General features: G+C 39.9%; 1 protein-coding gene across 7 annotated transcripts in view; it reads right to left on the bottom strand.

Annotated features, from left to right (window-relative positions):
• SIK3 (SIK family kinase 3) overlaps positions 1–25,271 on the bottom strand; it is a 240,174-nt gene that overhangs the window by 98,788 nt on the left and 116,115 nt on the right. For all 7 annotated transcript variants that reach the window (XM_066372623.1, XM_066372640.1, XM_066372635.1 and 4 more), the window contains exon 3: positions 22,010–22,073. In XM_066372623.1, the coding sequence (XP_066228720.1) occupies positions 22,010–22,073 (64 nt within the window). The remainder of the gene's footprint in view (positions 1–22,009; positions 22,074–25,271) is intronic.

Below are 25,271 nucleotides of genomic sequence, written 5' to 3'. Positions count from 1 at the left end.
ATGAGCCTGCACTCAAGCTGGCGACCTCGGGGTCTTGAACCTGGGTCCTCCGCATCCCAGTCCGACGCTCTATCCACTGTGCCACCGCTTGGTCAGGCCAATGGTTAAATCTTAAACATATTTCTCAAACAGTATCAAAAACAGGAATCCGATATGGCTACAATATGTGAATACTTCTGTCATTTTATCACACGTATACATCTGTGGAACTACCACTGCAATCATGATACAGAATTATTTGGAGTTGCTCATTACTGAAAATTCATATAGGTAGGTAGGTAGGTAGGTAGATAGATAGAAGATAGATAGATATCATGCTATATTTTTTTGTCTATTAAAAAGAAATTAGGCCCTGGCCAGTTGGCTCAGTGATAGTGTCGGCCCAGCATATGTATGTCCTGGGTTCAATTTCCGGTCAGGACACACAGGAAAAGCAACCATCTGCTTCTCTGTTTCTCCAACCTTCCCCTTCCCCCTTCTCCCCCCCCCCCCCTTCGCTTCTGCAGCCATTGCTCCTCAGTTGGAGTGAGTTGGAGTTGGTTGGCCCTAGGCACTAAGGATGGCTCCATGGCTCCATGGCCTAGCCTCGGGCACTAAAAAGCTCGGTTACTAAGCAATAAAGCAAAGCCCAAAGATGGGCAGAGCATCGCCCCACAAGGGGCTTACAGGTGGATCCCAATAGGGGTGCATGCAGGAATCTGTCTCTCCGCCTCCCTGCTTCTCACTTAAGAAAAAAAAAATTAACCTTTTTCCTTAAGGGTTTTGAGAAAACACAATTTCTTTGCAAAACACGGTCACAAAATATGCTTTAATTCTGAAAGTTTTAAACTGGAAGTATCGCTATTTCTACTATGTCTCTTACAACATACAAAAGAGAGCTCTGCATATGATGGAGGTTTAATAATTACAGATTAACTCAAGAAATAGCAATTAGAGAAAAGATTATAAACTTCTACAGAATCATTTTTATCCATTTTGCCACTAAACAAGTTGTATAAACTAGCACTGTTTATGTTGTCTTTATTAAAAGCCATGCTATTCTTTTTATACAGAATTCCTTCACATCACATTAATGTATAAAGGAGGATGTGTTTTCTTACAGCTTCTTTAAAAAATACTTCTAGACCAAGCAGCAGCCCAGGCAGCCTACAAAACAGGCTTCCACATATTTCAAAGGCCTTTCAGGAATGTTGTTCAGGCTTTACTGTACTGCAAATGTTTCTCATGCTACATGAATATACTAGTAGCACAGGTGAGTTGAGTTGTCTAATTTTGTTATACAGAGGGTCTTTCCCAATTCCTAGCTAGCATAATCCCCAGGCTCTAATAGAGCTCATTCTTTTTTCTGTTTGTTTTTGCCTCATGCCTAATTTTTTTCTGGAATGTAAAGCTCTTTTTAAAGTATAGTTGACATACATTAGAGTAGGTTTGGGTATGCAACATAATGAGATTTCACTTATGTACCTTACAAAGTGATCAACCCAAAAAGTCCACTATCCGTCACTGTGCAAAGTTATTGTGATATTACTGACTTTGTTCCCTATGTGCTCCTTTACACCCCTGTAATTTAAGGTACAACTATAAGTTTGTACCTCTTAATTCTCTTCACCTTTCTGCCCATACCCCAACTGTTCAACCTTCTAGAAACTATCAATTTTTCTGTATCTATGAGTCTGTCTGTTCATTTGTTTCATTTATTAGATTCCACAAAGTGAAATGATACAGTGTTTGTTTTTCTCTGACTTATTCCACTTAGTACAATACTCTCTAGGTGTATCCATATTGTCACAAATGGCAAGGTTTAAGTCTTTTTCGTTGCTGAGTAATGTTCTGCTCCCTGTGTGTGTTTGTGTGTGTCTGTGTTCACTTCTTTATCCATTCTTCTATTAATTAATATCTAGGTTGCTTCCATATCTTGGCCTTTTGTAAATATTGCAGCAGTGAATATAGGGGTGTATATATCTTTTCAAATTAATGTTTTGTTTTCTTTAGATAAACACCCAGAAGTGAAATTGCTGGGTCCTTTGTCTCTTGTTATAGATTTTGTTTTAAAGTCTATTTTGTCTAAGTATTGCTATCCTAGCTTCTTTTTTGTTTGTTTCCATTTTCATGAAATATCTTTTCCAGCCCTTTACTTTCAGTCTGTGTGTATCTTTCAATCTGTAGTCTCATGTAGGCAGCATGTGTAAAGGTCTTTTTTTTAATCCATTCAGTCACCCTATGTTTTTTCAGTGGAACACTTAGTCAATTTACATTTCAGTAATTACGAATAGGCATGTACTTATTGCCATTTTAATTGTTCTCATATTGGATTTATAAGTGATTGGTCTACTACTATCTTTACTATGTTTGCCTTGACTATTAAGATGTTTTCTTCTTTCATATGTATATATGAAAGAATAAAATGTATATATATTTTAGTGAGAGAGAGAGAGACAGAGACATGGATAGACAGACAGGAAGAGAGAGATGAGAAGCATCAACTCGTAGTTGTGGCACTTTAGTTCTTAATTGATTGCTTTCTCCTATGTGCCTTGACAGGGGGGAGGGGCTCCAGCTGAGCCAGTGACACCCTTGCAAAAGCCAGAAATCTTGGGCTTCAAACCAGTGACCCTACACTCAAGCTGGTAAACCTATGCTCAAGCTGGCAACTTCAGGGTTTCAAACCTGGGTCCTCAATATTCCAGGTTGATGGGTCGTGACCCCGGCGGGGGTCGAACGACCAAAACACAGGGGCCGCCTAAAGCCATCGGAAATACATATTTTATTTAAAAATGTATTGTATAATACATATGTATTTTCCGATGGCTTTAGGCGACCCCTGTGTTTTGGTCATTCGACCCCCACCGGGGTCGCGACCCACAGGTTGAGAACCGCTGCTCTATACACTGTGCCACCACCTAATCATGCTCATATATTTCCATATTTCTAGTTTTAGCCTTTTCTTTTCCACTTAAAGTATTCCTGTCAACATTCCTTGTAATGCTGGTTTACTGGTGATGAACTCTATTAGCTTTTGCTTGTCTGGGAAAATCTTGATCTCTCCTTCAATTCTGAATAACTTTGCTGGGTAAAGTATTCATGGTTTAAAGCAGGGGTCAGGAACCTATGGCTCGCGAGCCAGATGTTGCTCTTTTGATGGCTGCATCTGGCTCGCAGACAAATCTTTAATAAAAAATAATAATGTTAAAAATATAAAACATTCTCATGTATTGCAATCCATTCATTTCCTACTGCTCATGTTCATGGTTGCAGGTGGCTGGAGCCAATCACACCTGTCCTCCAGGACATCAAATTTTTATTGGGTAATGCGTAACATACACGGGTTGTAGTATGGCTCTCATGGAATTACATTTTAAAATACGTGGCGTTCATGGCTCTCTCAGCCAAAAAAGTTCCCAATCCCTGGTTTAAAGTTTTCCCCTCATCATGTTGAATATATCATGCCACTCCATTCTGGCCTGCAAAGTTTCTGTTGAAAACTCAGCTGATAGTCTTATGGGCATTTCTTTGTATGTAACTAGTTGTTTTTCTCTTGCTTTTTTTTTTAAATTTTTATTTATTTATTAATTTACTTACTTACTTACAGGGACAGAGAGAGAGTCAGAGAGAAGGACAGATAGGGACAGACAGGAATGGAGAGAGATGAGAAGCATCAATCATCAGTTTTTCGTTGCGACATCTTAATTGTTCAATGATTGCTCTCTCATATGTGCCTTGACCGCGGGCCTTCAACAGACCGAGTAACCCCTTGCTGGAGCCAGTGACCTTGGGTCCAAGCTGGTGAGATTTGCTCAAGCCAGATGAGCCCACGCTCAAAGCTGGCGACCTCGGAGTCTCAAACCTGGGTCCTCTGCATCCCAGTCCGATGCTCTATCCACTGCGCCACCACCTGGTCAAGCCCCTTGCTGCTTTTAAAATTCTCTCTTTAGCCCTGGCCGGTTGGCTCAGCGGTAGAGCGTCGGCCTGGCGTGCGGGGGACCCGGGTTCGATTCCCGGCCAGGGCACATAGAAGGGGCGCCCATTTACTTCTCCACCCCCCCCCTCCTTCCTCTCTGTCTCTCTCTTCCCCTCCTGCAGCCAAGGCTTCATTGGAGCAAAGATGGCCCGGGCGCTGGGTCTGGCTCCTTGGCCTCTGCCCCAGGCGCTAGAGTGGCTCTGGTCGCAGCAGAGCGACGCCCCGGAGGGGCAGAGCATCGCCCCCTGGTGGGCAGAGCATCGCCCCTGGTGGGCGTGCCGGGTGGATCCCGGTCGGGCGCATGCGGGAGTCTGACTGTCTCTCCCCGTTTCCAGCTTCAGAAAAAAAAAAATTCTCTCTTTAACTTTTAAAAATTTAATTATAATGTGTCTTGTTGTGGGTCTCTTTGGTTCATCTTGTTTGAGACTCTTTGTGCTTCCTGGACTTGGTTGTCTGTTGTCTTTACCAGGTTAGGGAAGTTATCAGCAATTAATTCTTCAAATACTATAAGTTTTCCATCCCTTTTTTCTCTTCTCCTCTGGGACCCCTATTATTCTTTTTTTTTTTTTAATAATTTTATTTTTTTAATGGGGCAACATCAATAAATCAGGATACATATATTCAAAGATAACAAGTCCAGGTTATCTTGTCATTCAATTATGTTGCATACCCATCACCCAAAGTCAGATTGTCCTCTGTCACCTTCTATCTAGTTTTCTTTGTGCCCCTCCCCCTCCCTCAATCCCTTTCCCCCCTTCCCCCATAACCACCACACTCTTATCAGTGTCTCTTAGTTTCACTTTTATGTCCCACCTACGTATGGAATAATGCAGTTCCTGGTTTTTTCTGATTTACTTATTTCACTTCGTATAATGTTATCAAGATCCCACCATTTTGCTGTAAATGATCCGATGTCATCATTTCTTATGGCTGAGTAGTATTCCATAGTGTATATGTGCCACATCTTCTTTATCCAGTCATTTATTGATGGGCTTTTTGGTTGTTTCAATGTCCTGGCCACTGTGAACAATGCTGCAATGAACATGGGGCTGCATGTGTCTTTACGTATCAATGTTTCTGAGTTTTTGGAGGACCCCTATTATTCTAATGTAATTATGCCTGATGTTTTCCTAAAGGGTCCTTATATTCTTCTCATTCTTTTTAATTCTTTTTTTTCTTTCTGATCTTCCAACTGGGTATCTTCTACTATTCTGTCTTCCTGATTACTGATCCATTCTTCTGTGCCATCTGATTTGATGCTGATTTCCTCCAGCGTATTTTTCCTATCAGTTGTTATATTCTTCAGTTCTCATAGGCCCATTTTTATAATTTTGATCTTTGTTGAAGGTCTCACTGAGTTTATTCCTTTGTTCATGGAGTTTAATCTTTATGACTACTGTTTTAAACTCTTCATCTAGTAGACAGCTTATTTCAGTTTCATTTAGTTCTTTTTCTGAGGTTTTGTCCTTTTTGTTTGTTTGGGACATATTCTTTTCTCTAGTTTTAACTGTTTGTTTCTAGGTATTAGGTAGGTCGGCTAAATCTCCTGGTCTTGAAAAGTGGCCTTATTTAGAAGGTGTCCTGTGGGGCCCAGTGGTGGAGTCCCCCTTGTCACCACAGCCAGGTGTTCCAGAGGTGTACCCTGGGTAGACTAGTGTGTCCTTCTGTTGCTCTGGGCCACAATCTCTATAGACACACTGGCAGGTGAGACTGGTCCCTAGCCTGCTGGGTGTGAGCGCCGGACACAACTGTCACAGACTCACTAGTGTGCAGGGCAGGCTTTTGGTGTGGTTGGTGCGGACTGAGGCTGCCCACTCAGTATGGCAAAACAAGAGTCACTTTGGAAGGGTGTTACCCTGGGTGGGTCCTTAGGAAAACACCAGGGTGAGGTGAACAGTGTTAGCAAGGCTAATGAAGAGTGTCAGAAATGGTACCTGCCAGTGTCAGACCAGCTAGATTATAGGAAGAGGGAAGAAAATGGCAGATGCCAGCACCTCTCAGGAGAAAGTTCCAACAAATCCCTGTCCCTCCAGCACAGACCCTAAAATTAGTCCATGTATCTCCTTCATGTATGACCTAGGTGCTTTTTAAACTGCTGACTCTGTCCTAGGACTCAGAAAAAATCCTGGGCTTCCTACAGCCTTCTGCCTCTCCCAGATGTAAGCCCCACTGGTTTTCAAAGCCAGGTATTATGGGTGCTCCTCTTCCTGGTGCAGGTCTCCCAGGCTAGGGCTCAAACCCCTCACTCTTTTTTTTTTTTTTTTTAATACACAATTCATACCTTTTATTTATTTTTTTATTTTATTTTTTTTTACAGAGAGAGAGACAGACAGACAGGAACGGAGAGATGAGAAGCATCAATCATTAGTTTTTCGTTGTGTGTTGCGACACCTTAGTTGTTCACTGATTGCTCTCTTATATGTGCCTTGACCTTGGGGCCACAGCAGACCAAGTAACCCCTTGCTTGAGCCAGCGACCTTGGGTCCAAGCTGATGAGCTTTGCTCAAACCAGATGAGCCCGCGCTCAAACTGGCGACCTCGGGGTCTCGAACCTGAGTCCTCTGCATCCCAGTCTGACGCCCTATCCACTGCGCCACCGCCTGGTCAGGCTCGAACCCCTCACTCTTCAGGGATTACGCCCACAGATGTGATATTCCTCCCACTTGAGAGTCACCACATGGGGAGTATGGGTTAGCATAGGTCCTAACTAGACTTAGACTCTACCCCTCCTACCCATACCCATGTCAATGTGTGTGTGTGGTTTTTAATATCCCTAGTTGCAGAAAATCTGTTCTGCTAGTAGTCAGGTTGTTCTCAGAGATAGCTGTTCTATATGTAGTTGTGGTTTTGGTGTCAATGAGAGGAGGTGAGCTCAGGATCTTCCTACTTCACAGTCTTGAACTTAAAGCCAGGGGCCTTGCTGTGGAATGCCAATTTAGCTGGTCCATGAAATGCTGTTCCTCCTGGTTGGTGCGTGGCCCCCGCAGAAACATGTCTAGGGATGGGATCACTGAGTCACTCGAGCTCGTTTGTTAAAATCCAGTTCAAAGGTCATTTCTTTGAAACTTTCCCTAATCTACTCATCTACCTAGAACAACTCCATAGCTGTATCTAATGGCATTTAGTCTACAAATCTCTACACCATCAGTGAACAACTGTATTACAATGATATCTTAACATGTGTGCCTTTCCTTCTAGACCAGAGATTCTTGGCTCATGGATGGGTTTCTGTCCATGAACCCCCTGCAAGGCACAGAAAATATGCTCAGTGTGCTTCTGTTTATATGGGAAAGAGGAGAAAATACAAATATGCATGTGTGCATATACTTATTTTTATCTTCTAAAAGGAGTACTATTAAGTGAAAAACTTTTTAAAATGGTTACTTATGGGGGATAAAAAAGGGATAGAAGCTAGACTTTTCTGAAGGCACTGTTTTATAGCTTTAACCTTGAAAACATGTAAGGTTTTAAAAAATGCAAGTAATTCAGAATTGAAAGAAAAAGTAATTTCTAAAAATGGAAAGCAAACTGGTAAAAAGGAATCTATGTTGTTATGACATAACCAATCAATTTTGTTTGTTTTCTTTTAAAATTGAATTTATTGAGGTGACAATGGTTAATAAAATTATATAGGTTGGGAATAATTTTTTTAAGTAACAGCAAAACATAGTAAGTTTCCTATGCATCCTTAATAGAATATAGCCTAAGGTCAAAGAGAACCAATTGTCTCCTAAATATTAGTCCTGCTTTGAACCAATCTTGCCTTCTCTTTCTCATATCAAGTATGTAATTATGTTAATGTCATTTGGAACAACATTGAAATTTTCAGCTAGAAGAAAAGGACATAAATACAGGGTGAGGCAAAAGTAGGTTTATAGTTGTGAGTATACAAAACAAAATTTATTCTTGTGTCATTATTTATTGTATTATTTTCCATTTGAACAACTGTAAGCCTACTTTGCCCTACCTTGTACATATATAATTTAGCAAAGGTAAGTGAAAGCACTGGAATCTTACATTTCAAATAGAATGTTAATACGAACTCATCTTTTATTCTTCTCTATGTAAAAAGTACATATTTCCTGTATTTCCTACCTCTCTGCCCTGAAAACACCTTGAAGCAATGAACACAGCAGCATCAATGAACATCCATAGACTTCTAAATGCTGTTTTCCACTCGGAGAAAACGGAGCTCCCATGAGAAATGTTTCAGGTCTGGGACAGGAAATGTTCAAGATATGCCTGGAACATCTTACCTAAAAGCAAGTATGTGTAACATCCACCAGGTACAAGAACAAACGTCGGAGACTTTCAGGAGTATAGATGTAACTTTATTGGCCAGTTTTACCTGTGCAGGGGCAAATTCCCGAGGTGTCCGGAGACACTGTGCTCACAAGGAGCTGCAGATGGGAATCGCACCTAGCGCTCACAGCTAAATCTTTTTATAAGCTAAGCAAGCAATTTTATAATACAGAAGCAGATGTGGCGGTAACCTATTTGCTAAGGGGCTGCACATAGCATAGCAACAGGGGCTGGGGTCTAGCTCATTGGCGAATTCTAAACATAAACTTCTTATAAGGGTCTTTTAACCAATAGAATGCAAACGTTTGTCTTTTCTTTTTTTTCTTTTTCTCAGCCTCACAGGGTCCCTATCTGTCTCTGCTTCTTGAACGACCTTGGGTATATTATTCCTAACAGAACAGGAGCAGGACCTGCCTGTAACCCTTAAGTTCCCTGTTCCATTGGTGCCCTGCCTATTTTCTGATCTTCTCTTGGTCCTTACATATGCTGTCAAAGACTTGGGACCATGAGGCAAGGACACAGGAGTCAACTTGAAAAGGCTACCACTAGCTAAGTGGAATAATTTGATCATAAAAGAATAATGACTCAGTGGACTGAAACACAGCAAATGTATTAATATTCATAAGTTCATAATAATATTACAAAACAAAATCAATTCATTGGTCACCATGAAGACTGACAGGGTACCAATTTATTATTCTGAGTTTTAATAAATAAAGGAAAATAAGCATTTATTTTTCCTTTACTATAGTTACTAAATAGTAGTTTATAGGCAAAGTTCTTTACAGAAAAATTATAGCTAATTAATGTAGAAAAAATGAGAGAATTAAAAATCACCATTTTGAGTAGGTAAAAAAGTGAAGGGATTAAGCAAAACAAAAAAACCTCACAGATACAGAAAACAGTATATGGGAATTACAACAGGAAAAGAAGATGAAGGGAGGTAGAATAGGGTAAAGGGGGAATAAATGGTGATAAAAAAAGACTTGACTTGGGGTGGTGAACACACAACAAAATATAAAGATGATGTATTAAAGAACTGTACACCTGAAACCTATATAACTTTATTAACCAATGTTAGAATAAATTGAATAAAAAAGAAGAGAGAGAGAGAGAGAGAGAAAGAAAAAAAAAAGAAAATCATCATTTTTGCAACTTCTAATGAAATGATATATCTAGGCAACTAAATAATAAAAGTGGCTAAAACATCAGGTCACAGATTGATGGGAAACATCCTTTACACATCCCTAGCAATGGAGAAATCAGACAACCCTGCCTGAAGTCATATGATGGAAAGACTGTGTAGTATTCCTGTGCCTGCCCTGACCAAACTGACCTGTATTTACCCAAACCACTTCACAAGAAATAGTGAGCTAGAAAAACATGTTAGATGACACAGTAAGGGTCTAAGTCTAGATTGTAAGAAATTTGTAAGATAGTACAGTTTCTAAAACAAATAAATGGCGTAGGAAAAAAGTGTTTGCAGAAGGAAGGAGTTGTTACAAATTATAAAAAAAATTTAAGCCATTTATTAACTCAGTGGAACTATGCACTTTGTAGCATTATAATTTAAACAAACTATATAAAAATGTTTTTAGACAACTGGCGAAAGCTAAACATGCCCTATCTTTTAGTAAAAAAAAAAAATACTGTTAATTTTGTGGGGTGTAAGAATGGTACTATAGGCTTTCATTTTAATTATAAAACAGTAACTGATACAGGATTTACTCTCCCCCTTTAACCAATTATAAAGTTGAACAGTTTGCAAACATTATACAATAACTAACAAAAGATTGCAATTCCTCAGAGAAGGAAAGTGTAAGAGAGAAGCTCCATATTCACCCCAACCACAACCTGGGGAAACAGAGCCCCAGCAAACAGAAGTAGGTCAGGGTGAAGAACAGATCAAACTTAGGGGTCACAAAACGAAGCTAGAATTTGGGTGGCAGGATAGCAGAGAAGGAACATTAAAAATTAGCATAGAAATTCCACTAAGGTCCTTGGCCAACTCCAACACTGAAATGTACAAAGCAGGACGATGGGAGGCTTGGAAGAGAAGATTTCCAGGAGGATAAAAGCTAAAAAGATGCTGAAGTTCATATTCAGCTTACAAGGGAAGACCCTGGTAAATATTCCAGGCACTCAGTTGAGATTCTAGAAGTTAAGACACTAGGAGTGAGGGCTGGGCCATTGGAGTAAAGGCAAAATTAAAAGAGAACCACTCTAACAAAGCCTAACATCAAGCCTCACTATGGGCCCTGGCTGGTTGGCTCAGTAGTAGAGCGTTGGCCCAGCATGTGGAAGTCTTGGGTTCGATTTCTGGCCAGGGCACACAGGAGAAGCGCCCATCTGCTTCTCCACCCCTCCCCCTCTCCTTCTTCTCTTTCTCTCTCTTCGCCTCCCACAGTCAAGGCTCCACTGGAGCAAAGTTGGCTTGGGCGCTGAGGATGGCTCCATGTCCTCTGCCTCAGGCACTAGAATGGCTCCTGCCGCAACAGAGCAATGCCCAGATGGGCAGAGCATTGCCCCCTAGTGGGCATGCCAGGTGAATCCGGTTGGGCACATGCGGGAGTCTGTCTTTCTGCCAGCTTCTCACTTCAGAAAAATACAAAAAAAAAAGCGCCTCACTATGATCAAGTTGATCCAGAATAATTTCAACACTGCAGAGGATAGAATAATCCAGTGTCTCAACAACATGTCACCCTTAATATCTATCATACAATAAAAAATTACTAGATGTGGGAAGGAGTAAAAGTGACCCACAATCTAGAGATTAATGTCAACAGAAATAGAACCAGGCATGACTCAGATATTAGGGTTAGCTAGCATGGACTTCAAAATGACTATGATAATATGGAAAAGAAAACACATGAAAAGATGTACAAAAAGGATGAAAAGACAGAATATGCCAAAGAACAATCAGAAACTCTAAAATACATATGGCCTAAAATGTATGTTCTAAAATGGCAACATACCTGAAATTGAAAATTTATTGGATTGGTTTAACAGCTGACATAGCAAGAGACCAGACTAATGACCTTGAGGTATGTCATTATGGTTAAATGTTTAAAAATCTTTATGTATGAGAGAAAATATTAAGTATGGATAAATGAAATAATTTCTTGAATTTGCTTTAAAATACTTTTAAAAAAAGAAAACTGAAGAGAAGAAGAGGCAATTCTCAGAGCTAGCATATACATGAAATGAGCTATTTTTCAGCCTTAAATGGGAAGAAAAATTTGACACATGCAACAACTTGGACAAACATGGAGGACTTTATGCTAAGTGCAATAAGCCAGTCACAAAAGGACAAATGCTATATACAATTCCACTTATATGAAGTACCTAGAGTAGTCAAATTCATAGAGACAAAATACAGAATGGTGGCTGCCAAGTTCTAGGAGAGGGGGTAAATGCAGAGTTAATATTTAATATCTACAGAGTTTGTTTTGCAAGATGAAAAGAGATCTGTGGATGGATGGTAATGACGGTAGCACAATAATGTGAACGTAATCAATGTCAATAGACAATATACTTAAAAATGATTAAAAGGCTAAATTTTATGCTATGTACATTTTTTAATTAAGTGAGAGGCAGGGAGGCAGAGAGACAGACTCCTGCATGCACCCCATCAGGATCTACCCGGCAAGCCCCCTAAGGACAATGCTCTGTTCATCTGGGGCCTCTGTTCCATTGTTCAGCAACGAGGTATTTTAGTGCATAAGGTGAGGCCATGGAGCCATCCTCAGCACCCAGGGCCAACTTGCTCAAATCATTTAAGCCATAACTGCAGGAAGAGAAGAGAGAGAGAGAGAGAGAGAGGAGAGAGAGAGAGGCAAGAGAGAAAGAGAGAGAGAGAGAGAGAGAGAGAGAAGGGGAAAGGCTGGAGAAGCATACAGTTGCTCTACCACTGAGCCAATCAGCCAGGGCCCATATTTTTTAATGGAATATCTCTCTTTCTCTCTCTCTCTCTCTCTCACTCATACACACACACACACACACACACACACACACATACACACACACAAATATACACACCAACACCAGTCCAGAAAATATCTTCAGGACATAAAAGTTTGAAGGCACACTAAAATAAAATGTACAAATTCCAAATATGAGCAAAAATCTATTTATGTAAGTCAAATATTTCTAAATATTATGATTCAACTATATTTTTTTAGTAGTTGCACTTTGTCAGAGAAACTATGTTTTCCAAAGAGGGTTAAAAAAATTTCAGGAAAAGTATTACTATAGATGTAGGGCAAAAATATCTTTTTAGGCCTTATATACTCAAAGCAGCAAAAATATTCTCCTCTTTGTCTGAGGCATTTGTATTTATATCATGATAGAACTAGTAGGATGGTCAGACAACCATGAATGGATATTTAGTAATTAAGTGAGGTCATCAAACTATATGTTTTTAAGCACTCAGCACAGGTGGCCTCCTCATACATCTTGAGCAGATTGCAAATATAAATACTAAAGTCATACATGATGTTAAGAAAATAAAACAAAGGAATGAAGAATAATGAATGGGAAATTAATCAGGGAAGGAGACAGAAGTTAACTTTGATTTTGTGTCAACAAATGAAGTTCAGTGGTGAGATTATTTGTTTCTGCTAGTAAAGCCTTAGGAAACAGCTAGTTTTTATGTAAGTAAAACTAAATAATTTAGTCAGAAAACAGTACTTTCGTTATAAAGATATACAGTATAAGATGTTAAAAGGACTTAAATAAGAAAATGATGGCCTGACTAGGCGGTAGTAAAGTGGATAGAGCATCAAACTAGGACGCAGAGAACCCACATTCAAAATCCCAAGGTCACCAGCTGGAGTGCAGGCTCACCAGCTTGAGCACAGGATCATAAACAAGAGCCCATGGTTGCTGGCCTGAGCCCAAAGGTTGCTGGCTTAAAGCCCAAGGTCACTGGCTTGAGCAAGCTGTCACTCGCTCTGCTGGAGCCTCCTGGTCAAGGCACATTTGAGAAATCAATCAATAAACAACTAAGGAACCACAACAAAGAATTGATGCTTCTCATCTCCTTTCCTGTCTGTCCCTCTCTGTCACTCTCACTTTAAAAAAAATTTTTTTTAAAAAAGATCCCAGCACATAGTAGTATGTTCAAATTAACAAACATGATAGTGTTCTTAAACATCTAGGAAGATGCAAGATAATAAAAAAAAATTCTGAACACTGAGCCACCAAGAGTAAGAGAAACATTAAGCATGACTCTATTGGAGTTCTTGGTGTGAGCAACAGTATCAATGGAATTGCCACAATTGAGATAGGGAAGACAAGTGAAGAAAGCTGGTAAGTGGAAGTCAAGACTCCAGTTTGCGTTAAGACTGAGATGTCTATTAGACATTGAAATAGAGATATCAAGTAAACAGCTGAAAATGTACATCGAGAGTTCAGGTGACAGATGGGACTTAAAATTTGGAAACCAAGAGCTTAAGGTATCACATATAATCAACTAGGGATCAGATGTGCACAGAAAGGAAAAGAGATCCAAGTACTAAACTCAGGAGCGATACAGAATTTAGATATCAGGAAGATAGGATGATCTGGCCAAAGAACCACCAGAAGACAAGTGATAGGTCAGCAGGCTACTGTCTAAATCATCTGGTCTACTAACAGTAAATGACAAAAAAATACAAATAAAGAAAGAAAGAAGAAAATACTACAATGGTGCTCAAAGAAAGAAGGAAAAAGGCTATTTATTAACTCTTTGGCAGAATCAGGGCACAGTTCACAGAAAGCATAACATTTGAGAAGGGTCATGGAAGTTTAACAGCAACTAATAGGGCAAAGGAGGATAGCAGGGCTTGTGTATCTTGTATCCTAATACTGTATTCAACCGCCCAACCAACTCCTCTGAGACTAACAACTATTTTACTATTTATTTTATATTTTATTTTATTTATTTTTCTAGTCAGTGAGAGGAGGGAGACAGAGAGACAGACTCCCGCATGTGTCCAGACTGGGATTCATCCAGCAAGCCCACTAGAGGTCGATGCTCTGCCCATCTGGGGTGCTGCTCTGTTGCTCAGCAACCAAGCTCTTCCTAATGCCTGAGGCGAAGGCCACAAAGCTATCCTCAACACCCAGAGCCAACTCACTCCAATCAAGCCATGGCTGCAGGAGGAGAGGGGGAAGAGAAAAGAGGAGGAGGAGTGGAGATGCAAATGGGCGCTTCTTCTGTGTGCCCTGAGTGGGAAATGAACCCGGGACATGAACACGCCAGGCCGATGCTCTACCACTCAGCAAACTGGCCAAGGCTAATAGCTCCTTTTTAAGCCTCTTCAAGAATAACAGGCCAATATTCCACAAGGGATTCAGAAGTAATGTAAACCCTACTAAATCCCCAGTAGCTTCACACTACAACAGTATATGCTAGAAAATCTGGTAAACCCCTTCCTGCCTTTCTTGCCTTCATACTTACCAAAGACACTGAAATGTAGTTCACAGCCTACTGCTCCAGCCAGATTCTGCCAGTCACTTAGGCAATAGCAACATCCATAAAAATAATCTATTTGACAATTTAACCTCCTAATTCCTTGAACTTTCTTTACCTCCACTGAGTGACCTACAAACCACCAAAGTTCAGCAGCTATTCCCTTGGCCACATCTTGGACTTACCTTTGCTTAATATTTTAAAGTTTAGGATTTCAAAGGCAGAAAGAGTATACTCTCCTCTTTCTTATCATAGTCTTTTAGATCAGCAGTATTAAACAGAAATAAGATGCAAGCCATTTTATATAATTTCATATTTTCTAGTAGTCATATACAAAAAGAAAGAAAACCCCATACAGAGAACATTTTGACTGTTGCTACATAGGAGGAAGGCTGGGGGATGGATAAAAAAAGGGGAAAGGACTAAGAAGTACAAATGGGAAGCTATATAAACAGTCATGGGGATGTAAAGAACAGTATAAAGAACATAGTCAAAAATATTGTGATAGCTACATATGGTGTCAGATGGGTACTAGACTTACTGGGTGACTGCTTCTAAGTTACATAACTGTCTAATCACTGTTGTACACAAGAAACTAAGGTAATATTGTATGTCAACTGTAATTAAAAAATAAATAAAGCCTTTGAGGAGGAAAAATAAAGAAAAATACCACTTATTTTTAAAGTTAATTTTATTTTTTGCTGAAAAAAAGAATGTTTTATTATTGTGACTTGACCATAAATTATAATTTTCATTTATTAAAGTTAGCCAAATGTACGCTATAATCTTGAAAGTCTCAAAAAGCCAAATATAAGTAAAACAAAGAAGATAAATTCCATTGAAAAAAGTATTGACATAATTCTTCTACATATTATATGAAATTCTAGAAAAAAATCACTGCAATTATTCAAAGTAATACTAAAGGTAACAAGAGATATTTGGTCTTAAATGTAAATTTAAATGTATAGTGTCTAGACAATATATCAGAGCAAAAGTATAACTGCAATTTCTAACAGAAAAAATAAGTTAGTTTGCAAATATTCTGTACTCTTTGATGAAAAAAGAAAGAAGATGAAGGATAAAATGTTGGATAGTCTTATCAACTGGGCCACCTTTTAAATATAATTTTTCAGGGCAGCTAACATGAGCAACAATAAAGCTCTACACATATAACTAAGCTGATTGTTATACTAGAGCCAGTGCAGCTGACCCTTGAACAACATGGGTTACGGGTGCCAACCCCCTGAGCTGTCAAAAATCCAATTATAACTTTAGTCAGCCTTTCACACTCATAGATTCCCAACCTCTGAAATTAATTTTATTAATATATTCATGTAACCCAATACATCACAAATATAATAAATGAAATATGCAATCAACATAAATATTAACAATGAGATAGTTTCTTTTTTCTATACTAAGCCTTCAAACTGCAGAGTATAGTTTATATGTATAGCACACCATATTTCACACACTAAATTGTCTGCAGTCAAGGTAAAATATAATTTTACCAAAATAAGTGTTGTGTTTGATGGAAAAATATTTTACACTGCATGTAGTAAAGAATTTGGTTTTGCCCAAAGTGAGGGTCTGGCCTTTCCCTTGGCTTCTGGGAGGTAATCTCTGGCCCCTTGGAATATTATGCCTACAAGGAGTGTTTACATGGAAGTTCTGGGTCATGCTCGATAAGCTAAATGATATGATTTAGCATGGGACTGGCCAGACCTACAGTCTTAGGATCAGGTCTGGCCACACTAGAAAGACCAATAATGTGACTTAGGGTGAGAGCTTTGGGTCATATAGTATCAACTGACCTGGAGACACAGATCAACCATGTGGACAATCAACCAATAAAGACTATGTACAATAATAAGTCTGGACACGGGGTCTCAGCTGAGGTCCCCTATAGCAATACTCTGTGCATATTGTCACACATCAATTAGGAGAGTAACATATCCTAATTCCACAGGGATTAGAAAATAAAAACTCTTTTTGGTACTTTTCATAACTCCGAGCTTACTCCCTTAGCTGATTTTAACCTGCTTCCTTTTCCTGTATTAAAGTGTAACTGGGCCCTGGCCGGTTGGCTCAGTGGTAGAGCATCGGCCTGGCGTGCAGGAGTCCAGGGTTTGATTCCCGGCCAGGGAACACAGAAGAAGCACCCATCTGCTTCTCCACCCCTCCCCCTCTCCTTCCTCTCTGTCTCTCTTCCCCTCCCTCAGCCAAGACTCCATTGGAGCAAAGCTGGCCCGGGCGCTGAGGACATATAGGCTTGAATACACCCACTCTTATAGTTGAACTCTGATTGCTGTTGACACAACAGGAGGGATTTACCCTCAGCCCAATTACTGCAAGGACTGGCTGCAATCACAGACCTCTGATGTCTGACCACCCTGGAGTATCTCCTGTGCAGGGGCCAACTACATGGAAAACTTACTTCAGAGGGGCTCTTGTGCCTACAAAGTCTACCCCTTGAGAGTATTGCTTGTGGAGACTGTTGGATGGTGCTTTGACATGGTCTGAACTTGTCCCCTTAGTGTGCTGATTCTGGGGCCTTCCAGGAGGTGCAGACCAACGCCAGCCATTGCCTGTATTCTGCCCAGGACCACCCAACATGAGCTACAAAGCAATCTGCAGATAGCTGCTACTTGTGCAGGGCTTGGAGATGCCCAGAAGACAAGCTGTGAACCAAGGCCTGCTGTTACTTGTGCCAGGCCTGGGGCCACTTAGCGAGAGATATGAGGCATGCTGAGGTCAGATGCTGCTGGTTTGAGAGTTTTTAGAAAAGTCCAAAGAATGAGTCAAGACAGGCCATTCATATGGAAATGCTACTGGAAACCCTTTGGGTGGGCCTCAAAGCTGGGTGGGGTAGGGACTCAGGGAATCACCAGGGCAAAGCAAACAGTGTGAGCCAGGTTAATGAAGTTTCAGATATGGCGCCAGCCTGCTCACTCTGTGGGGGGACGTCTTATCAAAGGAACAATGGCCTTTGCCAGAACTTTTGTCTGGGAGAAAGCTGTAATGTTCCCCTACACACACACACCCTGATGCCAGACAATCCTGTTCCTCTCCACATGTCTCTGGTGCTTTCTGAACTACTGCCCCAGTTTTGGAGCTCGGAGCAAGTGAGTCCACGTAAGTACATATACAGGCTCTTTAAGAGGAATTGCCGGTGATTCCAGCAGCCTCTGTCTCCCCCAACCACAATCCTCACTGGCTTTATAGCCAGAAGTTATAGGCACTTCTCTTCCTGGCTTTGGGACACTGGGCTAGGAGACCGGGTATGGGGCTGGGACACCTCACTCCTCCAGGGGGACCATTGGGATATCCATCCCTCCTGATATTTATCTGCCACACACATCAATGTCTGTGCCTCCTACCAGTCTCAATGTAGCTTCCACTCAGGTAGGTTTCAGGGGGTTCTGAATAATGGCTCTTCTGTAGTTTAGCTATAGTTTTAATGTGGTTGTGGGAGGCAAGTACCACGTGTACCTATGCTGCCATTTTGACTGAAGTTCGCATTTTAACTTCTTTAATGATTTTTTACATTACAATTTTTGAGGGATTTTTTTTTTAAAGTAATTGCTCGGCCCTGGCCGGCTGGCTCAGTGGTAGAGCATCAGCCTGGCATGTGGAAGTTCCAGGTTCAATTCCCAGTCAGGGCACACAGGAGAGGCATTCATCTGCTTCTTCACCCCTCCCCCTCTCACTTCTCTCTCTCTCTCTCCTCCTCCTGAAGCTATGGCTCAAATGGTTTGAGCAAGCTGGCCCCAGCCACTGAGGATGATGGTACCATGGTTTGCTTCAGGTACTAAAATAGCTCGGTTGCCCAGCAACAAAGCAGCAGCCCCAGATGGGCAGAGCATCATCTGATACAGGGCTTACCAGATGGATCCCAGTCGGGGTGTGTGCAGGAGTCTGTCTCTCTTCCTCCCTACCACTCTCTTAATTAATAAATAAATAAAATCTGTTTTCCTAAAGAGCAAAGTAAATCTGAGGTGCACTATGATTGATTTTTTTTATTATTATGGGCATTTTAAAAAAGGACTCACACTTATCCTAAAAAGTCTTAGACACAAAATCATAAGATGTTTGGGGAAAGTTTAACACACCAAAAAGTCCATACAGTAACGACTGATCCGTCATCTATAAGAAGAATCCACTTTAAAAGTGACTTCAACTTTGTACCAATGACTTGACTCTAATATAGAAAACCCCAAAGACTCTACCAAAAAACTATTAGAAACAATAAACAAATACAGTTAAGTTGCAGGACACAAAATCAATATAGAAATGTCTATTCCTTTCCTGTATGCCAACAATGAAACCTCAGAAAATTAATTGAAAAAAAAATCCTTTTACAATTGCAACAAAAATATAAAATAAAATACCTAGAAATAAACTTAATAAAAGATATGAAGGACCTATAAACTGAAAACTACAAAACATTACGAGACTGAAAGACAATGAAAAGAAAAGATATTCCATGTTTGTGGATTAGAGGAAGCAACATAGTTAAAATGGCCATATCACCCAAAGCAATATACAGATTTAATGCAATCCCATTAAAATCCTAATGTCATTGTTTAAATATATAGAGCAAGATATCATCAGATTTGTATGGAAGCAAAAAAGACCTTGAATAGCCAAAGCAATCCTACAAAAAAAAGAATGAAGCTGAAGGCATCACACTACCTGAATTCAAATTATACTACAGAGCCATGATAATCAAAACAGCATGGTACTGGCAGAAAAACAGACACACAGACCAATGGAACAGAAATGAAAGCCTAGAAATAAAACCACATGTACATGGACAAGTAATTTTTGACAAAGGAGCCAAAAACATACAAGAAAGCCTCTTCAATAAATGCTGCTGGGAAAACTGGGAAATCAGATGCAAAAGAATGAAACTTTACTAAAGTTTGTACCCCTGCACAAAAATTAATTCAAAATGGATCAAAGATCTAAATATAAGATCTAAAACAATAAATTTCATAAAAGAAAACAGAAGTACCAAACTTAACGACCTTGGCCATAGAGAACATTTTATAAATCTGAAGTAAAGGCAAAAATCAATGAACAGGACTATATCAAATTAAAAAGCGCCTGCAAAGCAAAAGAAACCGACAACAAAACTAAAAGGAAGCCAATCAAAAGGGAGATAATATTAAAAAACAACAGCTCCCACAGGGGTTAATATTCTACATATATAAAGAATTCACAAAGCTCAGCAACAAAAAACAAGCCAATTAAAAAATGGGGAGAGGACCCGAACAAACACTCTCCCAAGACATACAAATGGTAAAGAAATAAATGAAAAATACTCATATTCACTAGCTATTAAGAGAAATGCAAATCAGAACTATATGAGATACCACCTCACACGTTATATTGGCTGTTATCAACAAGACAGAGAGGTAATAACAAGTGTTTAAGAGAGGTTGTGGAGAAAAAGGAACCCTCATTCACTGCTGGTGGGAATGTAAACTGGTACAGCCACTGTGAAAGACAGTGTGGCGGTTCCTGAAAAAATTAAGAACGAAGTTACCATATGACCCAGCAATTCCTATACTGGATATCTACCTGAAAAACTCAAAAACATTGGTATGAAAAGAAACATGCACTCCCATTATTCACAGTGTCCAAGACATGGAAACAATCAAAGTGTCCCTCAACAGAGGATTGGATAAAGAAGATGTGATAGATATATACAATGGAATTCTATTCAGCCATAAGAAATGATAAAATATAACCATTTGTGACAAAAGAGGGATCTTGGGAATATTATGCTAAGCAAAATATGTTACTCAGAAAAAGCTAAGAACTATATAATTACACACATAGGTGAGATATAAATCTGAGACTCATGGACATAGACAAAAGTAAAGTTGGTTACCAGAGGAAAGGGGTTGGAGGAAGGAAATAAAGGAGGCCAAATATATGGTAACAGAAGATGTTTTGATTTCGGGTGATGGGCACACAACACAATGAATAGTACACATGTTGTGGACTTGTACACCTGAAACCTATGTGTTCCTATGGACCAATGTCACTCCATTAAATTTAATTTATAAATAAATAAATAAATGTGGTTTCATGCTTTTAAATTAGCAAGTGCCAATATTTTTAAAGTTTTTTAATTCTGCCTGACCAGGTGGTGGCACAGTGGATACAACACTGGACTGGGATGCAGAGGACCCAGGTTCAAAACCCAGAGGTCACTGGCTTGAGCACAGACTCATCTGATTTGAACACAGCTCACCAGTTTGAACCCAAGGTCACTGGCTTGAGCAAGGGGTCACTCGGTCTGCTCTAGCCCCTCACTCCCACCTTACCCCACCCCCCGGTCAAAGCACATATGAGAAAGCAATCAATGAACAACTAAGGTGCCTCAACGAGGAGTTGATGCTTCTCATCACTCTTCCTTCCTGTCTGTCTGCCCCTATCTGTCCCTCTCTCTCTGTCTCTGTCACCAAAAAAATTTTAATTCTTACTATCCATATTTAAATCAAAACAAAATCAGAAAAAAAATAAAAACTAGGTAAACCTGATTATATAAAAAGAGTCTTTCCCTATAGCTACTTGCCAAAAGGAAAAAAATTAAAAATAAAAGGACATGTTAATCTAGCCTTGAAAGTTTAGCTTTCACCTCTACATGGCTCCATTTATCACTGTTGTAAAAAAAAAATTTTTTTCTGGCCAGTTTTTACTATCTTGAAAAGTCAGATTTCCTGGTAACAAATTCTCCTGCTTAATTCTGATGTTGTGCTAAGTGTTAAGGAAAAAAATAGCTACTGAAAATATAACCTCCAAAATTATAAGAATCATCAAGGGCTCTATTAAACACATGGTAAGGAATTATTTTATTATATTTAAACGAAGTTTAAAGAACACAATCAGGTAAGATTGCTTGCTACGAGTGGCTCTTTCTCACACAACAGAGGCCACACACTTGCCGGAGCTCTGTCACCCTTGGGAACCCCAGTTAGAACCTGGCAATAGGAAAGACCCTCAGTTACATGTTCAGAAGGAATGTTTGTTCTTAAGAGATCTTTAGTCTGAATTGTCCACACCTGATTGAAATAAACAAAACACCTTTACTAAGGAAATTAAAATGATGAAGAGACATAAATGGGTGCATAAAAATTAATTAAAATAACTTTGTTGATAGAAAATGACAGCACTCAAGGACAGCACAAGTGACAGCTGCTCGACAAAGGCATCGGACGGCTATTTTAGGTTTGCTACAGTGCGCTCAATAGCTGTTTAAAGAATGCAATAAATGTACTTACCGAATATTTCCCCTCCACTAGCATATTCTGTCACCAGATAAATCATCCGTTCTGTCTCCATAACCTGGTCAAAGGCAGGAAAGGAACAGACAATGACACAAATGACAGGCTGACATCATAGGAGAGAAACTAATGACTCTTCTATTGTCTTTTGAGATAATAATAATGATTACTGCTTAAAGAAAACTTAAAACATTGGTAAGAGTGGACAAATATAAATGTTACTAAAAGGAAAGAGGGGAAAATAGGCATTCCTCCAAGTTCTTAAAAATAGGAAATGTTCACTACTTGAGAGAGATAGTCCTTCTGTTGTTCTGCGAGTCCTTGGTAAACTCTTAAAACTCCACAGCACTGAGAGGCAAAGAAGCTGACAAGAACTTGAAGTTCAAACACTGATCGCTTGAAGTTCAAGTGTTCCTCAAAGAATCTAACCAAAACAAAAAACATAACTGGAACCACTCTAACATTGCCCAGAAATCATATGGCTGTGTTGTTTTTAAAAACAGAAATAGGCCCTGGCCGGTTGGCTCAGTGGTAGAGCGTCGGCCTGGCGTGCGGAAATCCCAGGTTCGATTCCCGGCCAGGGCGCACAGTTGAGAAGTGCACATCTGCTTCTCCACCCCTCCCCCTCTCCTTCCTCTCTGTCTCTCTCTTCCCCTCCTGCAGCCAAGGCTCCATTGGAGCAAGGTTGGCCCAGGCACTGAGGATGGCTCTGTGGCCTCTGCCTCAGGCGCTAGGACGGCTCTGGTTGTGGCAGAGCGATGCCCCCACTGGGCAGAGCATCGCCCCCTGGTGGGCATGCCGGGTGGATCCGGGTCAGGCGCATGCAGGAGTCTGTCTGACTGCCTCCCTGTTTCCAGCTTCAGAAAAATACAAAAAGGGGGAAAAAAATAGAAATAACCTGCCTAACCAGGCAGTGGCACAGTGGATAGAGCGTTGGACTGGGATGTGGAGGACCCAGGTTCAAGACCCTGAGGTAGCCAGCTTGAGTGTGGGCTCATCTGGCTTAAGCAAATAGCTCACCAGCTTGGACCCAAGGTCGCTGGCTCAAGCAAGGGGTCACTCGGTCTGCTGAACGTCCGTGGTCAAGGCACATATGAGAAAGCAATCAATGAACAACTAAGATGTCTTAACCAGAAACTGATAATTGATATGATTGATGCTTCTCATCTCTCTCCGTTCCTGTCTGTCCCTATCCTTCCCTCTCTCTGACTTTCTCTGTCCCTGAAAAAAAAAGAAAAAAAAAAAAAAATTAACTTTCCATTACCCTTTTATCAAAACTGGGGACAATAATGTCAATATTCAACACTTCAAGTAACAGAAACTACTCGTTTGCATTTTGTCCTGGTCTCTATTTTGCTAATATATTTTTATATATACTTGTTACACATTTATATATTTAATATAGTAGAATTATAATTATATAAACATGTAGTATCTAAATATAAGAATTATGATTATGTATGTTGCTAATATTTGGTATGTTAAAAAATTGCAGTGTTATTAGTTTCTTCCTTTTGATCTTTTTCATTAAATATTTTAAAAATAATATATGAGTATATATGCTCTTTATAAATATTTTAAATACTCAGTATATAAACAAAGACCAAAGACTTTCTTTTCCTATCCCAAGCCCCTCTTTTGTATTCCCCAGAGGAAACACTACTAATAGCTTATTCTAGATCATTTTAGATGCCCAACAGAATATAATATGAAGCTTACATATGATTTAACTTTTTTAGTAACCACATGAAAAGTTTTTTTAAAAGGTGAAATTTATTCTAATATTTTATTTACCCCAATATGTCCAAAATCACTTCAACAGAGTTTTTAAACTGTAAAATGCTTCAGTTTCTACATTCAAATTAATTTAAAATTCAGTTCCTCATTTGTTCTAGCCACATCTTAATACTCAATAGCCATGTGTGGCCAGTGGTTATCATTTTGAGGTATTCCAGACTTTCACTATACTTCATAGTTAATTATTTTGTTAAATTATCTCCCAGTTACTTTATCTCTGACATCTTCACACATTAACATAACAGTATTATGCATTATAATTCTTTTTATTGATTGATTTGAGACAGAGACACAGAGAGAGAAAGAGGGGGATGGGGGGAGAGAAAAAGAGAGAGAGAAATATCAATTTCATGTTCCACTTATTTATGCATTCATTGCTTGACTCTTGTTTTTGCTCTGAGAGAGGATTAACCCACAACCTTGTAGTACTGGGATGACACTAACCAACTGAGTTACCTGGCCAGAGCTTGCATTATAATAGATTTATCTCTTCTTTTCAATGGTTTCATGGTACTCCACTGCATAAGTGCGCATTAATTGAATTTTCTAATCTAATAACTGTGTCTTTTCTTTTTTCTCTTTAATATTTATTTATTTATTTATTTATTTATTCTGAAGCTGGAAACGGGGAGAGACAGTCAGACAGACTCCCGCATGCGCCAGACCGGGATCCACCCGGCATGCCCACCAGGGGACGACGCTCTGCCCACCAGGGGGCGATGCTCTGCCCTGACCAGAGCCACTCTAGCGCCTGGGGCAGAGGCCAAGGAGCCATCCCCAGCGCCCGGGCCATCTTTGCTCCAATGGAGCCTTGGCTGCGGGAGGGGAAGAGAGAGACAGAGAGGAAGGAGGGGGGTGTGGAGAAGCAAATGGGCGCTTCTCCTATGTGCCCTGGCCGGGAATCGAACCCAGGTCCCCCGCACGCCAGGCCAACGCTCCACCGCTGAGCCAACCGGCCAGGGCCTTCTCTTTAATTTTTAAAAACTCTATACTGGTGGCCTGAACTGTGGTGGCGCAGTGGATAAAGCGTTGACCTGGAATGCTGAGGTTACCAGTTCGAAACCCTGCACTTGTCCACTCAAGGCACATATGGGAGTTGGTGCTTCCTGCTCCTTCTCTCTCTCTCTCTCTCTCTCTCACTTTCTCTCCTCTCTAAAATGAATAAAATTTTTTTAAAAAGGCAGAAATGCAGCTAACAAAAAAAAACAAAAAAAACAACAACTCTATACTGGTGAGATAGCCCTTTGCTTAGTATAGGTATTGCTTGCAAGCTCTCTCTATATGTTGATTTATATAACAAAAAGTTAGTGCTCTAAATAAATGCAGGTATTCAGAAAAAATTAAATGTCATATTGTAATGTACCCCTTTAGCCCCCAGGCCTTTTACTGCCTGCAAATGTTTTTTTATTATTAAACTGTTCAAGAGCTCACTTGTATTTGACCCATTCTATAAACCTGAGGA

Source organism: Saccopteryx leptura, chromosome 1 (assembly GCF_036850995.1).
Source record: "Saccopteryx leptura isolate mSacLep1 chromosome 1, mSacLep1_pri_phased_curated, whole genome shotgun sequence".
NCBI classification, from domain to species: Eukaryota; Metazoa; Chordata; class Mammalia; order Chiroptera; family Emballonuridae; genus Saccopteryx; species Saccopteryx leptura.
Note: the sequence above shows the minus strand (reverse complement) of the source record. Positions and strands in the feature narration are given on the sequence as shown.